At 39.1% G+C, this 16,936-nt stretch overlaps 1 protein-coding gene across 4 annotated transcripts in view; it reads right to left on the bottom strand.

Annotated features, from left to right (window-relative positions):
* The window catches only part of LOC121316031 (endoplasmic reticulum membrane-associated RNA degradation protein-like), a 42,939-nt gene that overhangs the window by 10,513 nt on the left and 15,490 nt on the right, over positions 1 to 16,936 (bottom strand). For 3 of the 4 annotated variants that reach the window (XM_041250724.1, XM_041250728.1, XM_041250727.1), the window contains 4 exons: positions 11,228 to 11,257; positions 9,962 to 10,030; positions 8,700 to 8,870; positions 783 to 866 (listed from right to left, as the gene is read on the bottom strand). In XM_041250724.1, coding sequence (XP_041106658.1) covers positions 783 to 866; positions 8,700 to 8,870; positions 9,962 to 10,030; positions 11,228 to 11,257 — 354 coding nt within the window. The remainder of the gene's footprint in view (positions 1 to 782; positions 867 to 8,699; positions 8,871 to 9,961; positions 10,031 to 11,227; positions 11,258 to 16,936) is intronic. The other variant, XM_041250725.1, reaches the window with a different exon arrangement.

Genomic DNA, 16,936 nt, shown 5'->3' with positions numbered 1-16,936 from the left:
TTGATTATCCACTGAATCATTCAATCAATGCTGTGCTTCAAAACTAGCCAAACAGAACTGTGCAGCTACGAAAGCAACCAGTCATGTATCTGCCACTGTGCTGCCAAATCACAGCCTGTTGGATAAACTGGATCTCAGCATCTTTCAACAACAAACCGAGACAAAGACAATTCAGTAATGTTGTTCCATCCAGTTAAATATCCAGTAAACTATACGCAACTCTGACAAGTGAAAGTTATTTGTTTAATACAGTTATTTGTTTTTTCTCTCAATATGTATGTCATCCTTGGGGACTATTTTTCTCAAACTCTTCTTAATGAAGGGGTACCCAATGAACCGTTACAAGTTCAAGGTAAATCTAGGTTTTAAAATGTTGTTTTAAAGAAAATAATGAGAAATATAATTTCTTATTAGCAATAGTGCCCTCTTGACTTCAACTCGGCACTATTGCTTAATTTAATTATATATCTCCTAATACTTAAGGGGATTAAATAGCCAAGGTACAGTATTTGGGTAATCGCTCAGTAATGAGGTGCTGCCAGAGCATTTACTACGGTATAAATGGTGCCTTTGTTATTGAAATATATATGAATGGCAAGGAAACGAGTTCCAAACAGCTGGGTTTGCCAGAAATATCCAGAGTGCTTAACACGATAAAGTGATGCCTTAGTTATTGAAATCTATGGGAATGGCAAACGGCAAACACTATTTGCCAAATATAAACGGCTGCCCGCGATAACCCTGGATGGCATAAGTGCTGGATACTGTATAAGCTTACATACCTGTTTCCTGAGTTTTCCAATTGGATGAAATCTAGAGCGATAGCACTGGGCAGAATTTAGGATTTCCCCTAATAATTCATTGTCCTGGTTTTGAAAGATAAAAAATATAAAAATATTAGTAATAGTTAAGTGTTCACTCCAGTCTTTAATGAACTTTTTTTTTTTTTAAAAGAACATTCCATGTAAATGATATAAAGCTGAGAAGGAAACAGCTTTAATTTGTATGAAAGTCCATGTATATTAGTATAGTAGTTGTTTGGTTCTAGTTTTATAAAAAATCTGCTGCTTTTTCTCATCCAGAAAAATAGGAGTAATGCTTTGAAAATATAACCTTTTGTTGACGTGTTCAAATAAATATTATATTTTACACAGGAAACAATTCATGGCATTCATAAATTAACATTCCAAGTTTGTTTAGCATTTACTTAGCAATAAGACCCAAAAATAAATGCTCTATTGAGTGTCCTATTGCTATTAGATATTGTATGCATTATAAAGCCAAAGTTTCTTTTTTTGTGTGGGTTTTTGAATACAATTGTTTTGCTAATAACATTTCACATACTGTATGTAATGTGGCATGTCTTCATTCAATACACTGTTATAACCAATTCATCCTGTTATAAAATTAAGTCTTCATAATATTTACATTGTGTTTGTTCAATAGTTTTCTTCTCTTTTTGTTTTTTCTCAGAGAATGTTAATACTATGATTACTACTAGTAATGGATTCTGGTTTGTGTCAAAAAAAAGTTAGTGTCAAATTGTCAATTGATGGATCTGCATCATGTGTTTTTAAGACCCCTGAGCCACACTTACTAGGCTTTTGCTCAGTTTTATTTCTAAGTAGCATTACATCTGCCAGTGTTTCAAAGTAGGTATTGAGGAGTTACAAAACATAGTTACAAAACATTTGAAAGGGAGGATATGTAAAAAGTCGGATAAATGAATCCTTTTTAAATACCATTATACACAGCTGTAACAATTAATATATTTACACAATTATTGTTTTGAGATTCAGCTTTTATTAGGGAACTCCCCTAAATCCCTTGTTTAGAGTAGCCATCTGCCGTGTGGATGCGTACATTCGCTGCTGAGTGACAGGCAGGAGATCGAGACTGAGGTTGAAGTTGACACACCCCGCAGGCAAACAGGATTTATTTACAGATCAAGTCAACAAACCGAATAGCTCACATGACACTAACAGCAATGGTAACGCACAGAGTACACACAACACAGTGAACAAAACCTTTGGTAGGAACTACAATCTCTGAACTAATCTTCTCTGTTCAGTAATAAACTAAAGTTGTTGAAGAGCTTGATCATTGCGGATAAACGGTTAAGGTGGATGTGACAGACGGATATGCGAATGAATACTGTATAATTCAATTGAAAAGCTTAAATCTGTTCTTGTCCAATTTATTTAGCTCAGCCTTAACAGACAGTAATCTATGGGAATGGCAAACCACAGATGAAAAATAAAAGCCCACAGACTCTTATCACGTCCACATTTTGAACCTTTAGGCATGTGCTATTTGCGCTATTTTGATTGCATGGATTTCCACTCTGATATATAGGTGAAGTAGGTGTCTGGTGATTGTGCCTGTGCAGAGCGTTCTGTGCTGCTTATGATCTTTGCTGTTTTAAGAAATGTTTCTGCATTTTTTAGAACTACAAATGCTCCGGTAAACGCAATTAGTAATCACAATACTCATATGTTGACGGTGTATGTTTTATTTATTACTGCGGCTGCATTTTATTAACAGCAATAGCGGCTGCTTGAATATGTTTTCGGTGTTTGAAATGGATACTTGCAAAGTTAGAAAACACAAGAGTACAGAAAGTGCAAAGCGACAGAAAGTAATACAGAGTCCCTTTGTTAGTTATTATAGTTTTATTTTGAGGTTAATGTTTTTGATGTTGTAAACATTTTAAAAGGCACACAATTATACTGAGGTGGGAAGTAAATGGTAAGTGATAAACATTTACAGTGCAAACTACTTTGTATTACTTATAATGACTTTGCCGAATAGAAACCGAATACAGGTGCTTCCAAAGAGATTCCTAAATACTGACTTTTAATTTGTGCATCCATCATACAGTTAAGTTTAAGTTTTAAGAATGGAGCCTGCTGTTTGGCATTCAGTCTTAAACTAGCAGTTTGTCAGTCCCTGATTGTAATGAAAAATTAGATATTAAATAAACAGGAGGGAAAACTCATATTATTCTGCCTTTTATTGCTACTGTGATATCATTCAGTGAGTGAAAATCGTAAAGAGTACCTTAGATGAAACCTCCAGACAGAAGGGGTACATTTTCAAAAAAAAGGTTGAAAACCCCTGGTTTAGACAGATCTCTAAATGAACAGGAAGTTATTTATCTTTAAATGATTTAGAGATCTTTAAATGAAAAGGAAGTTATTTAGCTGTATGTCTAAATGATTTAGAGATATCTTAAAATGATCTAAAGATATCTGAAAATGCATTTTAGATATCACATTTAAAGCTCCATTTAAAGACATCTGGAAATCATTTTGAAATATCTAAAAAGGACTTTGAGAAATCTTTAAATATTTTAAAATATTTAGAGATATCTGGAAATGATTTAGCGATATCTCTAAATGATCATCATAGTAACTAGTCATAGTAACTGTTGCTAACATAATTCCATAAATCTCATAAAACCATTTTGCACATCCATTAGCTAAATATAACCTTTCCCATTACTCCCGCCACCCGGGAAAAATAATCAGCATTTTAGTGGTCTTTCCCCACACGGTGTATCATATGGTACACGAAGGGCTGCAATGCCAGATACCAACGGCTTATTCGGGCATTGCTGTCCTTCATTGTGCTTAACCACTTGAGTGGTGCGTGGTCAGTGACGAGATCAAATGAGTGCCCCAGCAGGTACTATTTCAAAGAGTAGCCCATTTGATGGCCGAACACTCTTTTTCGACAACAGTGAGTAGTTGCGCTCCCGAGGAACCTTTTTTTTTTTTTTTTTTTTTTTTTTGCTTATGTACACAATGGTATATTCTACTCTGTTTACTATTTGGGACAAGACTGCACCTAAGCCGACATCCAACGCAATGGTGTGGAAGATGAATCTCTTGGTGAAGTCTGGTGTGATTAGGGCGGGGGCCTGGCATAGTCTCTGCTTAACAATATCAAATGCCCCCTGACATTCTTCTGACCACTTAATTAAATTTGGTGCGCTCTTTCTGGTGAGGTCAATTAAGGAATTGACCACTGTGGCATACTTGGGGATAAAGCGGCGGTAAAAACTGTCTAACCCCCAGTAGAAATCTCACTGAGCCTTCGTCTTGGGGATTGCTGCGTCCACCAAGGCCTGGACCTTGGTGTCAATGGGTTTCACTCTGCCATTGCCCATTATAAATCCCAAATATTGTGTCTCTTTCTTGGCAAACACATTTTCACAAGTTAGCTGTCAGCCGGGCTGCCCTTAGAGACTGAAGGACGGCTGTGATCCTAGCCAAATGCTCTTGCCAGGTGGAGCTGTAAATAACCATATCATCGATAAACGCTGCCGCACATTCACAATGTGGATGTAAAACCTGGTCCACCCGTCTCTGAAAGGCAGCGGGAGCACCATGTAGCCCAGGGGTGTCAAAAGTATTCGCATGCCGAATACTGCCCTTGGGGGTACTTTATCCGGCCCCCGCAAAGTTCATTCATTACAGTGTAATTTGACCCGGCACAGTTTATTGGGTTATTACGCTTAAGAACTCCAAATCCCATCAGCCATCAGAAAAGCAGCAGGAAGCTCAGAGCTAAAGAAACAGAAGACAGCGAGAGAGAGCCAATCATATCTCGTGCTTGGTGCTTAAGGCATGTTTTCCATTAGACACTGTAGCCTACTGGCCGTCAAAAACGGTGATATAACTCAATGCCCAAGAAAAGAAAGATCGATAAGGAAGGCAGATTGTTTCGGGAAAGGTGGGAGTATGAATTTTTATTTGTAGAGCAGCAAGAAAACCCATTTGCTTGGTATGGAAGATACGTATTGCGGTGATGAAATAATTAAATTTAAGGCACCACTATGAAACGAAACAAAGAAAAATATGACGAGTTTGAAGGAAAGCAAAGGCAAGAAAAGCTGGCTGAATTAAAAAGAACCCTTGATTTACAGCAGAACGTAAAAAGGCAAAAAGTGAAAGTGATGCGTCAGTGGAGGCAAGTTACCTTGTGTCAAAGCTAATTGCAAAGTTGTCAAATCACTTTTCTGAGGGTGCTTCTGTAAAAGACTGCATGCTTAAAGTCACAGAAATAGCCTGTCCTGAGAAAAAGCAAGTGTTTTCCAATGTCACCACTGTATTCTACACCAGCAAGCCTTGTGTGGGAAGGTGCTGAAAATGGATCAGGTAATGGTCACGGTTGTGAAAATGATACATTTCATCAGGGTGAAAGTTTTGAATCACCGGTAATTCCAAAAGTTGCTTGACGTGCTTAATGCTCAATATAGTGTTTGGCCGCACCACACCGAAATTCACTGGCTTAGCCGCGGTGCAGTACTTACAAGGTTCTTTGAATTGCGTCAAGAAATATACATTTTCATACACAATAAAGTTAAAGAAATTAGACAGCTTTCAGATGCAAAGTGGTTGTGTGATTTGGGATTTCTCTGCGATATAACTGAACAGCTCAACAATTTAAATGTGAAACTGCAAGGCTGTAAACAAGTCATAACTGAAATGTATGACAGTGTTAAGGAGCTTCAGTTAAAGTTACACATGTGGGAAAAACACAAGCAGCAAGGAAACCTTTCCCATTTCCTAACGTGCCAAGCTGTGTGTGATTCTATGGCGGATTTTACTTTTCCTGGTAGTGTGTTTGCTGCAAAAATAAACGTGTTGCGTTTGGAATTTGAGCATTGTTTTTCAGATTTTTTCAAAGTAGCAGTTCCAGTTCCAGCTTTTTTCAAACCCATTTAGCATAGATTTGGAAACTGCACCTGAAGACATCCAGATGGAATTTATTGAATTGCAGTGCAATAGCGCACTGAAGGCGAAGTTTGATTCTGTCTCGGCTGAGCAGTTTTACCCATTCCTTCTAGACACATTCCCACAGCTCCGCATTCAGGCTGCACGCATCATGTCAATGTTTGGCAGTACTTACTTCTGCGAACAGCTATTTTCACTGATGAAGATTAATAAAACCACTCAAAGATCTCGTCTGAATGACAAGCATCTACACTCCATGATAAAGATCGTTTCAGCACAAAACATTAATCCCGATATTGACAAGCTTGTCTCATGAAAAATGTGCCAGATTTATTCAGTAAATGAGAATGCAGAGGACAGCAACTTGGTAAGACAGATAACCTGTGTTTTAAATTAGTAAGTCATATATAACATACATGTGTATGTATTAAAAGCTGTGAATATGTGTATATGTAAAACGTGTGCATTTTGTGGCCCGCGAATCAAACCTTAAATTAAGATATGGCCCTTGGTAAAATTGAGTTTGACACCCCTGATGTAGCCCAAACGGCATGGCTGTAAAATCAAACAGCCCCTCTGGTGCTGAAAATGCAGTTTTCTCTCTAGAACTATGAGTTAACGGGATCTGCCAGTATCCCTTCATCATATCCAAAGTGGAAATAAACCTTGCCATCCCCAGTCTATCTAGAAGCTTGACGACCCAAGGCATGGGATATGCATCAAACTTGGCAATAGCGTTTACCTTGCGGAAGCGGTTGGTGCTGTCCTTTTTGGCCACTATCACAATTGGACTGCACCACTTGCTCCTGGAAGGCTCAATCACCCCAAGTTCGAGTATGTCCCATACCTCTTTGCGAACTTTCTGGGATCTGATAAGGTCTCTCTCACACCGTGACACCTGGGGGAGAGGCAGTGGCATATTTAACAAGATTAGTTCTACCGCGCAGCTCATGTTGCTGATCAGGAAGTAACTGTTCCTCCACTGAAATGTCCTTTGTGCTAGAGGTCTTTAGCTCATGGCCCAAATCATCCTCTAATTGCCTGGGGCTATAAAATAAGGCTCCGTTGCCTGCCAGGGCTTTAATAAATTTATATGGTATATGGTAAACATTACCAATCATTTCTCTTTCGGCTTTTTCTACAACATTTACGTGTGCGGTCGGGACTGCCATTAATTTCACCAATTCTTTATAGTTTGGCCAGTCTCGACCCAGAATTACTGGATGTGGTAGCCTTTCAGCCACCCCAACTACCAGGTGACGTTTTATCGGACCGACCGATAAGTATACTTTGACTGTGGGGTGTGTTGCCGTGTCTCTATTTATACAGGAGATAGCCACCTGACCTTTTGGCTGCCACAGCACACCGCCCAAAAGAGACATTCTAATTAAGGTCTGACCACACCCTGTATCCACTAATGCATGGGTTTTCACACACCAGAACCGATACAGAAGCAATGCAACAGATTGGAAAACTGCCAGATCAATAAAACTAAAAGACATTGCTAGTGACAAAACTATGATCAAGACTAGCACATATTCAACATGCCATAGTAATTATGAGTGCCTTTTCTGAGAGTATTTCAACATACTGTAAAACAGGATTTCTTTGCAGCAGCTTAATTTCTCTAATGACCTACAAGTCCATTTTTGCTGCAATAAATGTTAGCGCTTCTTTTTCTTTTAATGTACGGCACATGTATGAATAATATATTTCACGGCACATTAATTTTGCGAATTTTTAATAAACACAAAATTAGCAAACATTTCTTGCTCGGGAAATGTTCTTGTTTTACAGTATATGGCAATAAATCATAAATACCAGGCTTATCAAGTCAAGTCCCTTCGAAAATTGACTCTCGTGCCTTTCAAATCTGCAATAATCTTTGTCATAAAACTCGGGGCATTTTTCCACGGCAAGTATTATTTTTTTCCTCTGTCGTTTTGGATACTGCTTCACCCTGCTGGACCACGTGCATTGAAGCTGTTCTCTGATTGGTCAATTCCCTAGTTGTCGCATGACAAATCGCAAAAAGGACTAGGACTCAGTTCTATTTATTTCGCATCGCTCTGGTGTCACCCCCCGTGTCACCTGTCGTGGTCGCCGGTGGTGTGAATGACACTTAACAAAAGTATAGGTTCTATTAATTTTGTTGCATCGCTGAACAGTTTCGCTTCTTGCATCACACCTGGTGTGTAGCAGCCTTTAGTTTCAAAGTCAGCGAGCAACAACGTTTAAGCATTTCAACAGTTTGTCTTCATCAGAACATTTCTGATAATGACAAACTGTTGAAACGTGTAAACATTGTTGCTCGCTGACTTTTGAAACATGAATATGAAAGAATAAAGATACTTTTATCTACAAACTGACTACGGACGGACCAGGATTAATCCAAGGGAGTTCCCTCTGCCTGTGGTTTTCCAGTCAGGTATTTGAGAGAGAGAGAGAGAGAGAGAGAGAGAGAGAGAGAGAGAGAGAGAGAGAGAGAATATATGCATCTTTCCAGTCATATGCGGTTTTCACAATCATGTCAAAATTGTAGATATTAGTACTGCCACAGCTGTATGTTTTACCACTGTACTTTATGCATCCAGGGTATGGATGTAAATAGTGTTTAATTGGGTATTCAATTATACTCTTGTTACTTTGCTAATTTAACCTATAACAAAAAGTGACATTGGCATATACATCTATTCCATACACAATCAAAATATTGCTTATGTTATTGTACTTACCAAGAATCATTTATCCAGTGCTGAAGTTACAGAACAAAAATCAGTTTGAAGGCTAACATTTTTTATAAACTGCTGAGAACTCATGAGGACTTGTAGCAACTTGAAATAAAAAAATACAACTTTCAAAATTTTTTTTATGTATAAACACATGCTAACTTTTTTAATGCATACCATAATTTTACAAACCTTATTAAGTTCTTTAATATACAAACAGGATACTTACTTTAGTGGTGGTGTGTTGTTTACCAATGAACTTGTGGAGAAGCACAAGTGATAAACCCAAAACTTGGTTTGCTATAACTCTGGGGAAAACATTTAAATCCACTTCCCCATGACTGAGGTGATCCCGAATGCGAGGACCCTCTTGATTGTTCAAAAAATCCCAAAGTATTTCCTGTAAAATTCAAGTTGAATACTAAATTAGAAGATTAGTACAGTGATTATCACAAATCTAAATCAGGCAGTTCAGCTACATTCTGTGACCTGTGATGAATTCAATCTTTATAGATGCTTGGTTCTCAACTTTGCTGTAAAAATGTTTTCGTCACATGCAATACCGTATATTGTACAATGCAAAATGTTTATTTCTGTAATTTTAAATCTGTTTCCCCTTCAAGGTTAATTGATGATACAATCGCAGGGAACACACACAGCCTACTAAATACTGAGGTTTTGACTCACTCTTATGGTCACAACTAATACAGCAGTTATTTATAAATGTACTCACTGTATTTTTTTTTTTAACATTGCGCTGTGTCCTTTTTACAATTAACAATACAATGAATAGTAGTTGGTACAAATGAGTACAATACGGTACTAAAACTAGTCAATATCAACAGCAGAGTTAAGTGCAGCACATTCAAAAGAATTAAAGGACAAACATGTCAAACTTTTCTAAACCACAAGAATAAAAAGTGAGTATTTTAAGGGAGCACTCTTTACACACTGAAATTGACAAATGTGTGTAACATCATTCAATTAAATAATCCATGGCAGTATGACAACAGGCAATACCTTGCATAAGAACAAACTCAGGGCTATTTGCATCAGGAAATGGTCTTACTACAGGGTTCAAGACTGTGTTTATGTACAGTAGAGCTGTAAACAATAATATCTGTGCAACGTTTGATTCTTAAATTGTTTTGCGTAGCGTAGCAAAGGAGGGCATTTTTTTTCAGTTAATGATTACCCGGATATTTAGCTAGCAACTGTTTTATAAGGATATATAGAGAAATATGGAGGTTGCGTATGTGTTGTGATCACAGCCACCATTATGCGCTCAATTTTATTGTCATTCATTACATTCTTATTGCCATTGAGGGCTCAACAAGACCATGTAAATTCTACAAAGGAACATTCTGAAGTGATGCATTTGTGGAAGTGAAGATAACTAATGAGGCTTTCTAACATGCATAATTGCAAGGACACTGGTCCCTGAATATTGGAGTAAAAGAGAATTGGAGTAAAAGAGAAACATTTTCTTACCATGATTCGGTCACCAAGCATCAGAGGAATGCGATTTATTTCTTCATTATTCGTGTTTTTAGCAAGTATCTAAGAAAATAAAAGTTCAATACATTATCAGATATTGTATAATTCTTTTAGAACTGGAAATGTATGTACCAAGTGCACTATAATAGGGTAAAGGCCAAAGCAAAAGGTAGCCTTACATATTGCCCAGAATTAACCCTGATTTTAACTTATTTTTAACATGGCAGGTCTGTTCTGAAAATATCATTAACCAAAACAGACGACTGTGGACATGTGGCCTGTAATACAAAACATCCTTGTATTCCAGTTGCTGTGCGGCTCTGCTTTTACAAGACAAGGGTTTTGCGACCTAACCCAAATAAAATTTAAATGTTAGCACAAAAGATCCAGAACAGTATCCAGAATTTAAATGGTATCCAAAGTTGCAGAACTGTACTCAAGTGCTTGATAAAAGGTTATAATGTTACAATGCAATTGTAAATGAAAATGCACAAAAGTAACAAAAGAGATTATGGATTAAAAAAATAACTTATTTAACACTGTTTAATGAACATTACAGTGTAAAGTTACTGTCTGAAGTATTCAATGCTAATTGACGTGTATTCTGTTGCCCAACTGCTGATACCTTTTTTTATGAGGCCTCTAATCAATCTATCTCGGCAATGCCAAAGAAATCACCTATACCGACTCCAGGCCATGACGGCTTCTCTTGCTCTCCACTGGTCTTGGAGGGTCACTGTCATCCATGTCTCTCTGAATCTTTTAAGATGTCAGAAATGGTTGAATGTCCAAGAGACAGTTTATTGCCTTTAAACGCATGTTAAATCATGCAACACCTGGAAGCTTTAGGATTTCTCTCATGGAAAAGACAAACTGCTTTTTTGTTGACTGCATTTTTGGTGAAACTCTCTTAAGCACTGTAACTGCACACAGACTTAACTGTGCATGTGAAAGAAAAGCAAAACAAAAACAAAACAAAAAACGTGGGCTGTGACGGATAATCAGATAAACTGTATCACTGAAGAGATGGGCTATGTACAAAGAAACTGGTGTGAAATTGCGTGTGATGGATCAGTGCTGGTTTTGTTATAGATATATAATGGGAATTGAGTTTATTCTTAATACACAAGGACAGTAAAATGTGACTGATGGTATCTGATTAACGTATATATCCGAGTGCTAACTGTATATGTAGGAATCATATCAGAAAATACATATATACACATACATACAGATATACAGGCTTAATAAATCACTTACCTGATCAAAAGTTGTGTAAAGTGTTGAAGACTGAAAAACATCAGATATAAAATAATAAGACATTTTGAAGAGTAAAAGAGTGAGATGTGAGGAAACATGCAGTGGGTCCAGAATGTAACTGACATGAAGAGAAGAGAACACCTGTTTTTGGGTAAGTTCTGTGGTTTTAACCTTATAAGATATTAGTATAGGGTGAGTCATTGTATAGGCAGAGGGCTAGTACTACTTAAAAGCATTGTAGCTTTATACAAGCAGGGGCATCGCCTTACAGTTGTTATGTATATATAAAAAAAACTCTGACCTGGGGTACATAACTTAATTATTATTTTTAGTTTTTTTAAATATAAATTTCACAATGAGTCATTCTATTCTATTCTAAATTATACTCTTGTTAAATTATGTATGTTTTAATTATTATTGACAATGGTGTTATATTTTACTGAAAGAAGGACCACAACAGTCCTGGGTGTGTATGGTGTATATGAGTTAAGAAATTTTAAATACAGTATCCACTTGGTTTGATATTACATTAACTGACAGCTGCTGCTGTTATGGTTCTAAGGATAGTTCTAGGTACTTACATACAGTAGGAGTAAAGGAATATTGTTTCTTGTCTAGAGTATATTTTGATTATATAATAATATTCTGAAGGTTTCACAACTGAATCCCACTAGTCAAGGCAAAAATGGAGAATATTATACAAAACCGAAGTCATAAATTATGATGTCAGGGATAAAGTAACAGTGCTCAAGGCGTAATTTCAGGCCTGCTGCAATCATGGAACTTGAAGGTTAATGGTTACATTTTCTGAATGGGTCAGTATACCCAAGCCATCGCAGGGGCAAGATTGCCGAACAGCCTTGTGCGTTACCACGCGAAACCCCAGTAACAAGTAGCTAGGGCTAAAAAACTGAGGGAGAAACTCACCTCTATGCCTGTGTTGTAAGTATCAACTGGAAAGCCACCCTTAACACTCTAGTTTGAAAACCAGGATTTTGAGGATCCACAACATTGTGTCTTTAGAACCTGGTAAAGGGAGTAGCCCACACTGCTGCATTATAAATGTCCATGACAAAACCCTTGAACAAAGCCTACAACGCTGCCATGCCCCTGGTGGAATGGGCAGTGAGCTTTTCTGGAGGGGGCGCATTGGCTCACTCATAGGCAGTCTTGACTGTGTCTGCTATCCATCTCCTCAGACAGGACTTGGCCATGGGATTTTGCCCCATATCAGACAAAAAAATGTTCAGACTGCCTCCAAATTTTTGTCCTCTCAATATAATACGCTAGAGCCCACACTGGACAGAGCGTATGGAGCTGTTGCTCTCTGTCAGACTGGAAAGGTGGTGGATGGAAAGGAGGTGGATGGAAAGCCTCAAATTCCACAGACTGGTTGACATGAAATGCCAAAATAGCCTTTGGCAAAAAAGCAGGATGGGTATGGAGCGTAACCTTTGTGCTAACTTCTGCAAACATTAAGCAGCCTTTCACAATTGAGAATGCCTGCATCTCACTCACCCGCTTTGCGGAGGTGATTGCAAGCAAGCCCCTTTCAAAAATTGCCCAGCCAGGAAGCTAGCTCTTATTTTGACATGACAAGCTGAAATAGACCTTTAATGTAGAGGGGGATTTCCCCTCGTCAAATTGCAATATAACTGCCACGAGACAGATCATGTGGTCGAACCCCGAGGCAGGTTCCACATCTGAAAGACACCCCACTTGTACCCATACTGGGACACTTGGATGCTGCTCTGGCATTTCTGCCTTATTGGACAGACCCAGACGGCTCATGTGCAGCTGTTCAGGGGCCAGACCCATAGCTGCAGGCTCGATGGGTCAGGATGCCATAAGGTCCCCCGCGATTGACTGAGTAGGTTGCGCCTATTGAGCGGCCAGTTGTGGAGGCCGCCAAGAGCCGAATCACAGTTGAAAACCAGTCTCCTTGGCCAACTAGGATGGGGTCTAACTGGGTCTTCTAAGAGTACCTTGGGCCGGTGCATACAGCAGCGTACAGCAGCTGCCTCGGTCACTGGTGTGCCAAGGCATCTATCACCAGCGGGTCCCCACCTCCTATTATGAAGAAAAAGAGGGGGCATCGGATTGATTCATGACAGGCAAAGAGATCTATCTCTGATCTACCGAATTTCTCCCAAATGAGGCTCACCACCTCAGAATGCAGACTCTACTGTGAGGCGTTGAGAACCCCCCTTGAGAAGTGGTCCACCACCCAGTTTGTCACCCCAGGCAGGTGAACTGTCCTCAATGAGAGAAGGTTTTTGTGTGCCCAGAACAAAAGCTTGCAGGCCACGTGATGGAGAATGGAGGACCCGAAGCCATCCTGGTGGTTTACGTACACCACCACTGTTATATTGTTCATACAGACAAGGCCATGCCTCCCTTGAACCTCCTGCAAAAAATTCTGCAAGGCAAAGTAAACTGCCTGCAGCTCCAAAATATTAAAATGGAGACCATGCCAAGGGGGGTTCCACACTTCCTGCCATTCCACACAGCACCCCAGTGTTCGTTGGATGACCTCCCTTCTGGTGACACTGCCCAGCGTTATGCCAAGGCATAGATGGACAGGCTGTTTCCAGCAAGAGAGTGCCTTTAGACAGTGACGCAATCTAGAGCAGAGGTGGGCAAGCTACCAATCCTGGAAAATAGAGACCAGCTCTGCCTCTTACCCACTCTGAATGAGCAGGCATAACCTCTTAAGCTTGGTTGGGAATAATTAATAATTGGGAGGGGCAATTAATTAAAACCATTACACATCTCAGATAGTTACTCTTGATTGGGTATTGTAAATGTATTTACTTGTTAATACTTCCCACAATAATACTTCCCACATAACTGAGATCTGGAAAGTATGAAATCCGTTGAACAATAAAGCAATGTGCTTGTTAAGTATATGGGGCACAGTGTACTCTGTGCTTCTTGCCCTGACTTAGCCAGCTGTTTCGAATACAGCATCAGACAGTACACACTCAGGGGCTGTGACATAGATGAGGGGTGTTACACAAGGCAGTACCTACCACTACTGAATATTCACAGACTTCAGTGAACCCTCTAGCCTACTGGTACCACTAGGTAACTACAATGCAAATTCCTTTAAAATAAATAGTGAACTGTGATGAGTCAAAGGGGTTTCGGTCTGCAATTCAGCCTCCCAACAGTAGAAGGCATCAAACCAACTCGGGATTTCCCTTACCAAGGTCTTGTGACCATGACAAAAGTCATCTTTTTAAGGGGCGGCACCTTGGTGAGGGGCGGAAGTACGAGTATGTAAATTCCAGCCACTGGAGTCAAGTGAAATTAAGGATACCTGTCAGTTTGGGATTGGTGATCCACTGACTACCAGGGCGGGGTTTGCATACTAAAGGGAATGTGCTACTGTGTTCGGGGTTGGTCCTAAGGAATAGAGGCGGGGAAAAAAAAGGCTGGAGGGAAGTACTTGGTTGTTTGGACTGTGTCACGAACGGGGGCCTTACTAACTGGTTCTTTTCTGTTTTTATTGCTTTTGTTTTATTTTTGGATTAAAGCAGAACGCGACGAGGACTAAGAGGCTCCCGTTCCTTTGTTTTTGATTACTCCCGCACTCCCTCCCTCACATCCTTTTTTATTATTTATTTTTCTTTTTTTTCTCGTGTAATATTAAATAAAATTTTAATTGTTACACGTAAATCACTGTCTGGAAAATCCATTTGTACTCACACGCCTCACATGAACATATACTACACTCTAGTGGACAATAATAAAATTACAATTAAAGATTATTTTATTTTAGATTTTCACAATTATAAACAAATACTACCATCTTGTGGTCATTTTAATTAAGTACAACTGAAACACATTTAATTAAACAATATTCCTTTTTAGTGGAATTAATCTGTATAACACATTAACTTTAATAAGTAATTAAATTACTATTATTACCACTTTTGTTTTATTCATCGAAATACTTTTAGTATTATTTTGAGAACTATCAACATTTTAATATTTTGATATTACAATTGGAAAAACTTTTACAAGTTCTCCTTCATTATCTGCCATTCAGTGTTTCTTTTCCATTCCAACTAAGTACATTTTTAACTTTAATTATACACACATTTGCCAAATGTTCCACACAAGTTACATTTACAAACAACACAACATGTTGGAAGGGTCAACAACCCATGGTGCAACTACTGAAAGTTCCCAGGATGTGGGACTGACAGACCTGTTCATCAAATGCACTGCAGACCCGTCAAAAGCCTGAGACAGTGCGAATATTGAAATTGAACTTCTAGAATGTACAGAATTTCCTCAACTGGAAAGGTCAAAGCAACAGCTCACCAGGAGACTTGCAAAAAACAGTAAAAAAAACTGATCAGCTAGTGCATGTATCCAGAATAGAAATGCTCCTACAAAAGGAGTTAACAATGACACAGACACAATTCCACAAACTAAGGGGAAGATTCGATCAAGCCATTGAAAGGGTAGATGACTTAAACCAAGAGCTGGAAGAACAAGGGGAACAGGCTGCTCAAGAAATGGAACTTCAGACGAGGAAATGCGAAGTCAAGGAAAACCTAGCCAATAGGGAGACTGAAGATTTAGAATGAAAAATTGAAAAATAAAGGTGAGGAGTCAAGGCTAAAATTCCTATTAAAGAAGAGCTGGAGAACAAACAAGGAAGATGGGTTAGAAGGATACCGGCTCTGGAAACAGAGGGAGAACAACATGCTGTTGAAATGGTTCAGAGAAAGGCTTGAGTTGAAAATATCTACAGTCTGAGAAGGAACGCCTAGATGATAAGATTGATTAATTGACATAGAGATATAGAAAGGCTTCAGGAGTTTGGGAGCTGAAACACGAAACCAGAGCTCGATGAGTAAAGGAATACCCCAGACACCCTGAGGAGGACTATAACATGGAAAAGGCAGACCATGTGTCAGCTCGGTCCCAAGCACTAATCCAAATGTGTCAAGACATGGCTGAGCTGTGCGAACGCATGGATGAAATAAACTGACCGGTCCCAGACACAAGGAAACCACAAAAACAATACGACAAGACCCTGGAAACTTATATTGGGAGTGTCACCCGACAGCCGAAAGAGCGTACGCCACTGAGCAGAGGGTTTCCCTGAATGGAAAGGTGGAAAAATTACGCTTACCAGCATCCTGCAGAACCAACGCGCTCTTCAATGCTTTCCCACCATGAAGACGCAGCAATGAGCCTACAGACCGACCTCAGGGCTGTAAGAGCCACCGCAACAAGTAGAGGCCCTAACGTTAACCTAGAACAACCGAGATCTCCTATTGAACTCTTTTGCCAAGTTCAAGCCAAACAATCTAGGGACGAACATGACATAACATATAGCAGCCCAGTATGCCATCACTAGTCCGAAAGAGTCTGACAGTTCAATGATGGGCAACAGTCCTACCTGCAGAAGACAAGACCTATCCAAATTGGCCGCGGGGAAAACGGATACAAAAATATGCAAAATATATCGGGACCCACTCTCTGCAATCAAGCAATGGTGAGCCGAGCCATGAAGACAGAGAAGTCTCCAGAAGACTTCTGGCTTTCATTCCTCCCGATGTCTTGATTACTTAATTGGTCTAATTATTTGATTAATTAGATACATTTATCACTTCTCTCCAGGCCTCAAAATGTTTTCTAGGTAGCGTACCTTGAATCAAACACATTTTTTAAATCATCGATTGTAAA

Source organism: Polyodon spathula, chromosome 5 (assembly GCF_017654505.1).
Source record: "Polyodon spathula isolate WHYD16114869_AA chromosome 5, ASM1765450v1, whole genome shotgun sequence".
NCBI classification, from domain to species: Eukaryota; Metazoa; Chordata; class Actinopteri; order Acipenseriformes; family Polyodontidae; genus Polyodon; species Polyodon spathula.
Note: the sequence above shows the minus strand (reverse complement) of the source record. Positions and strands in the feature narration are given on the sequence as shown.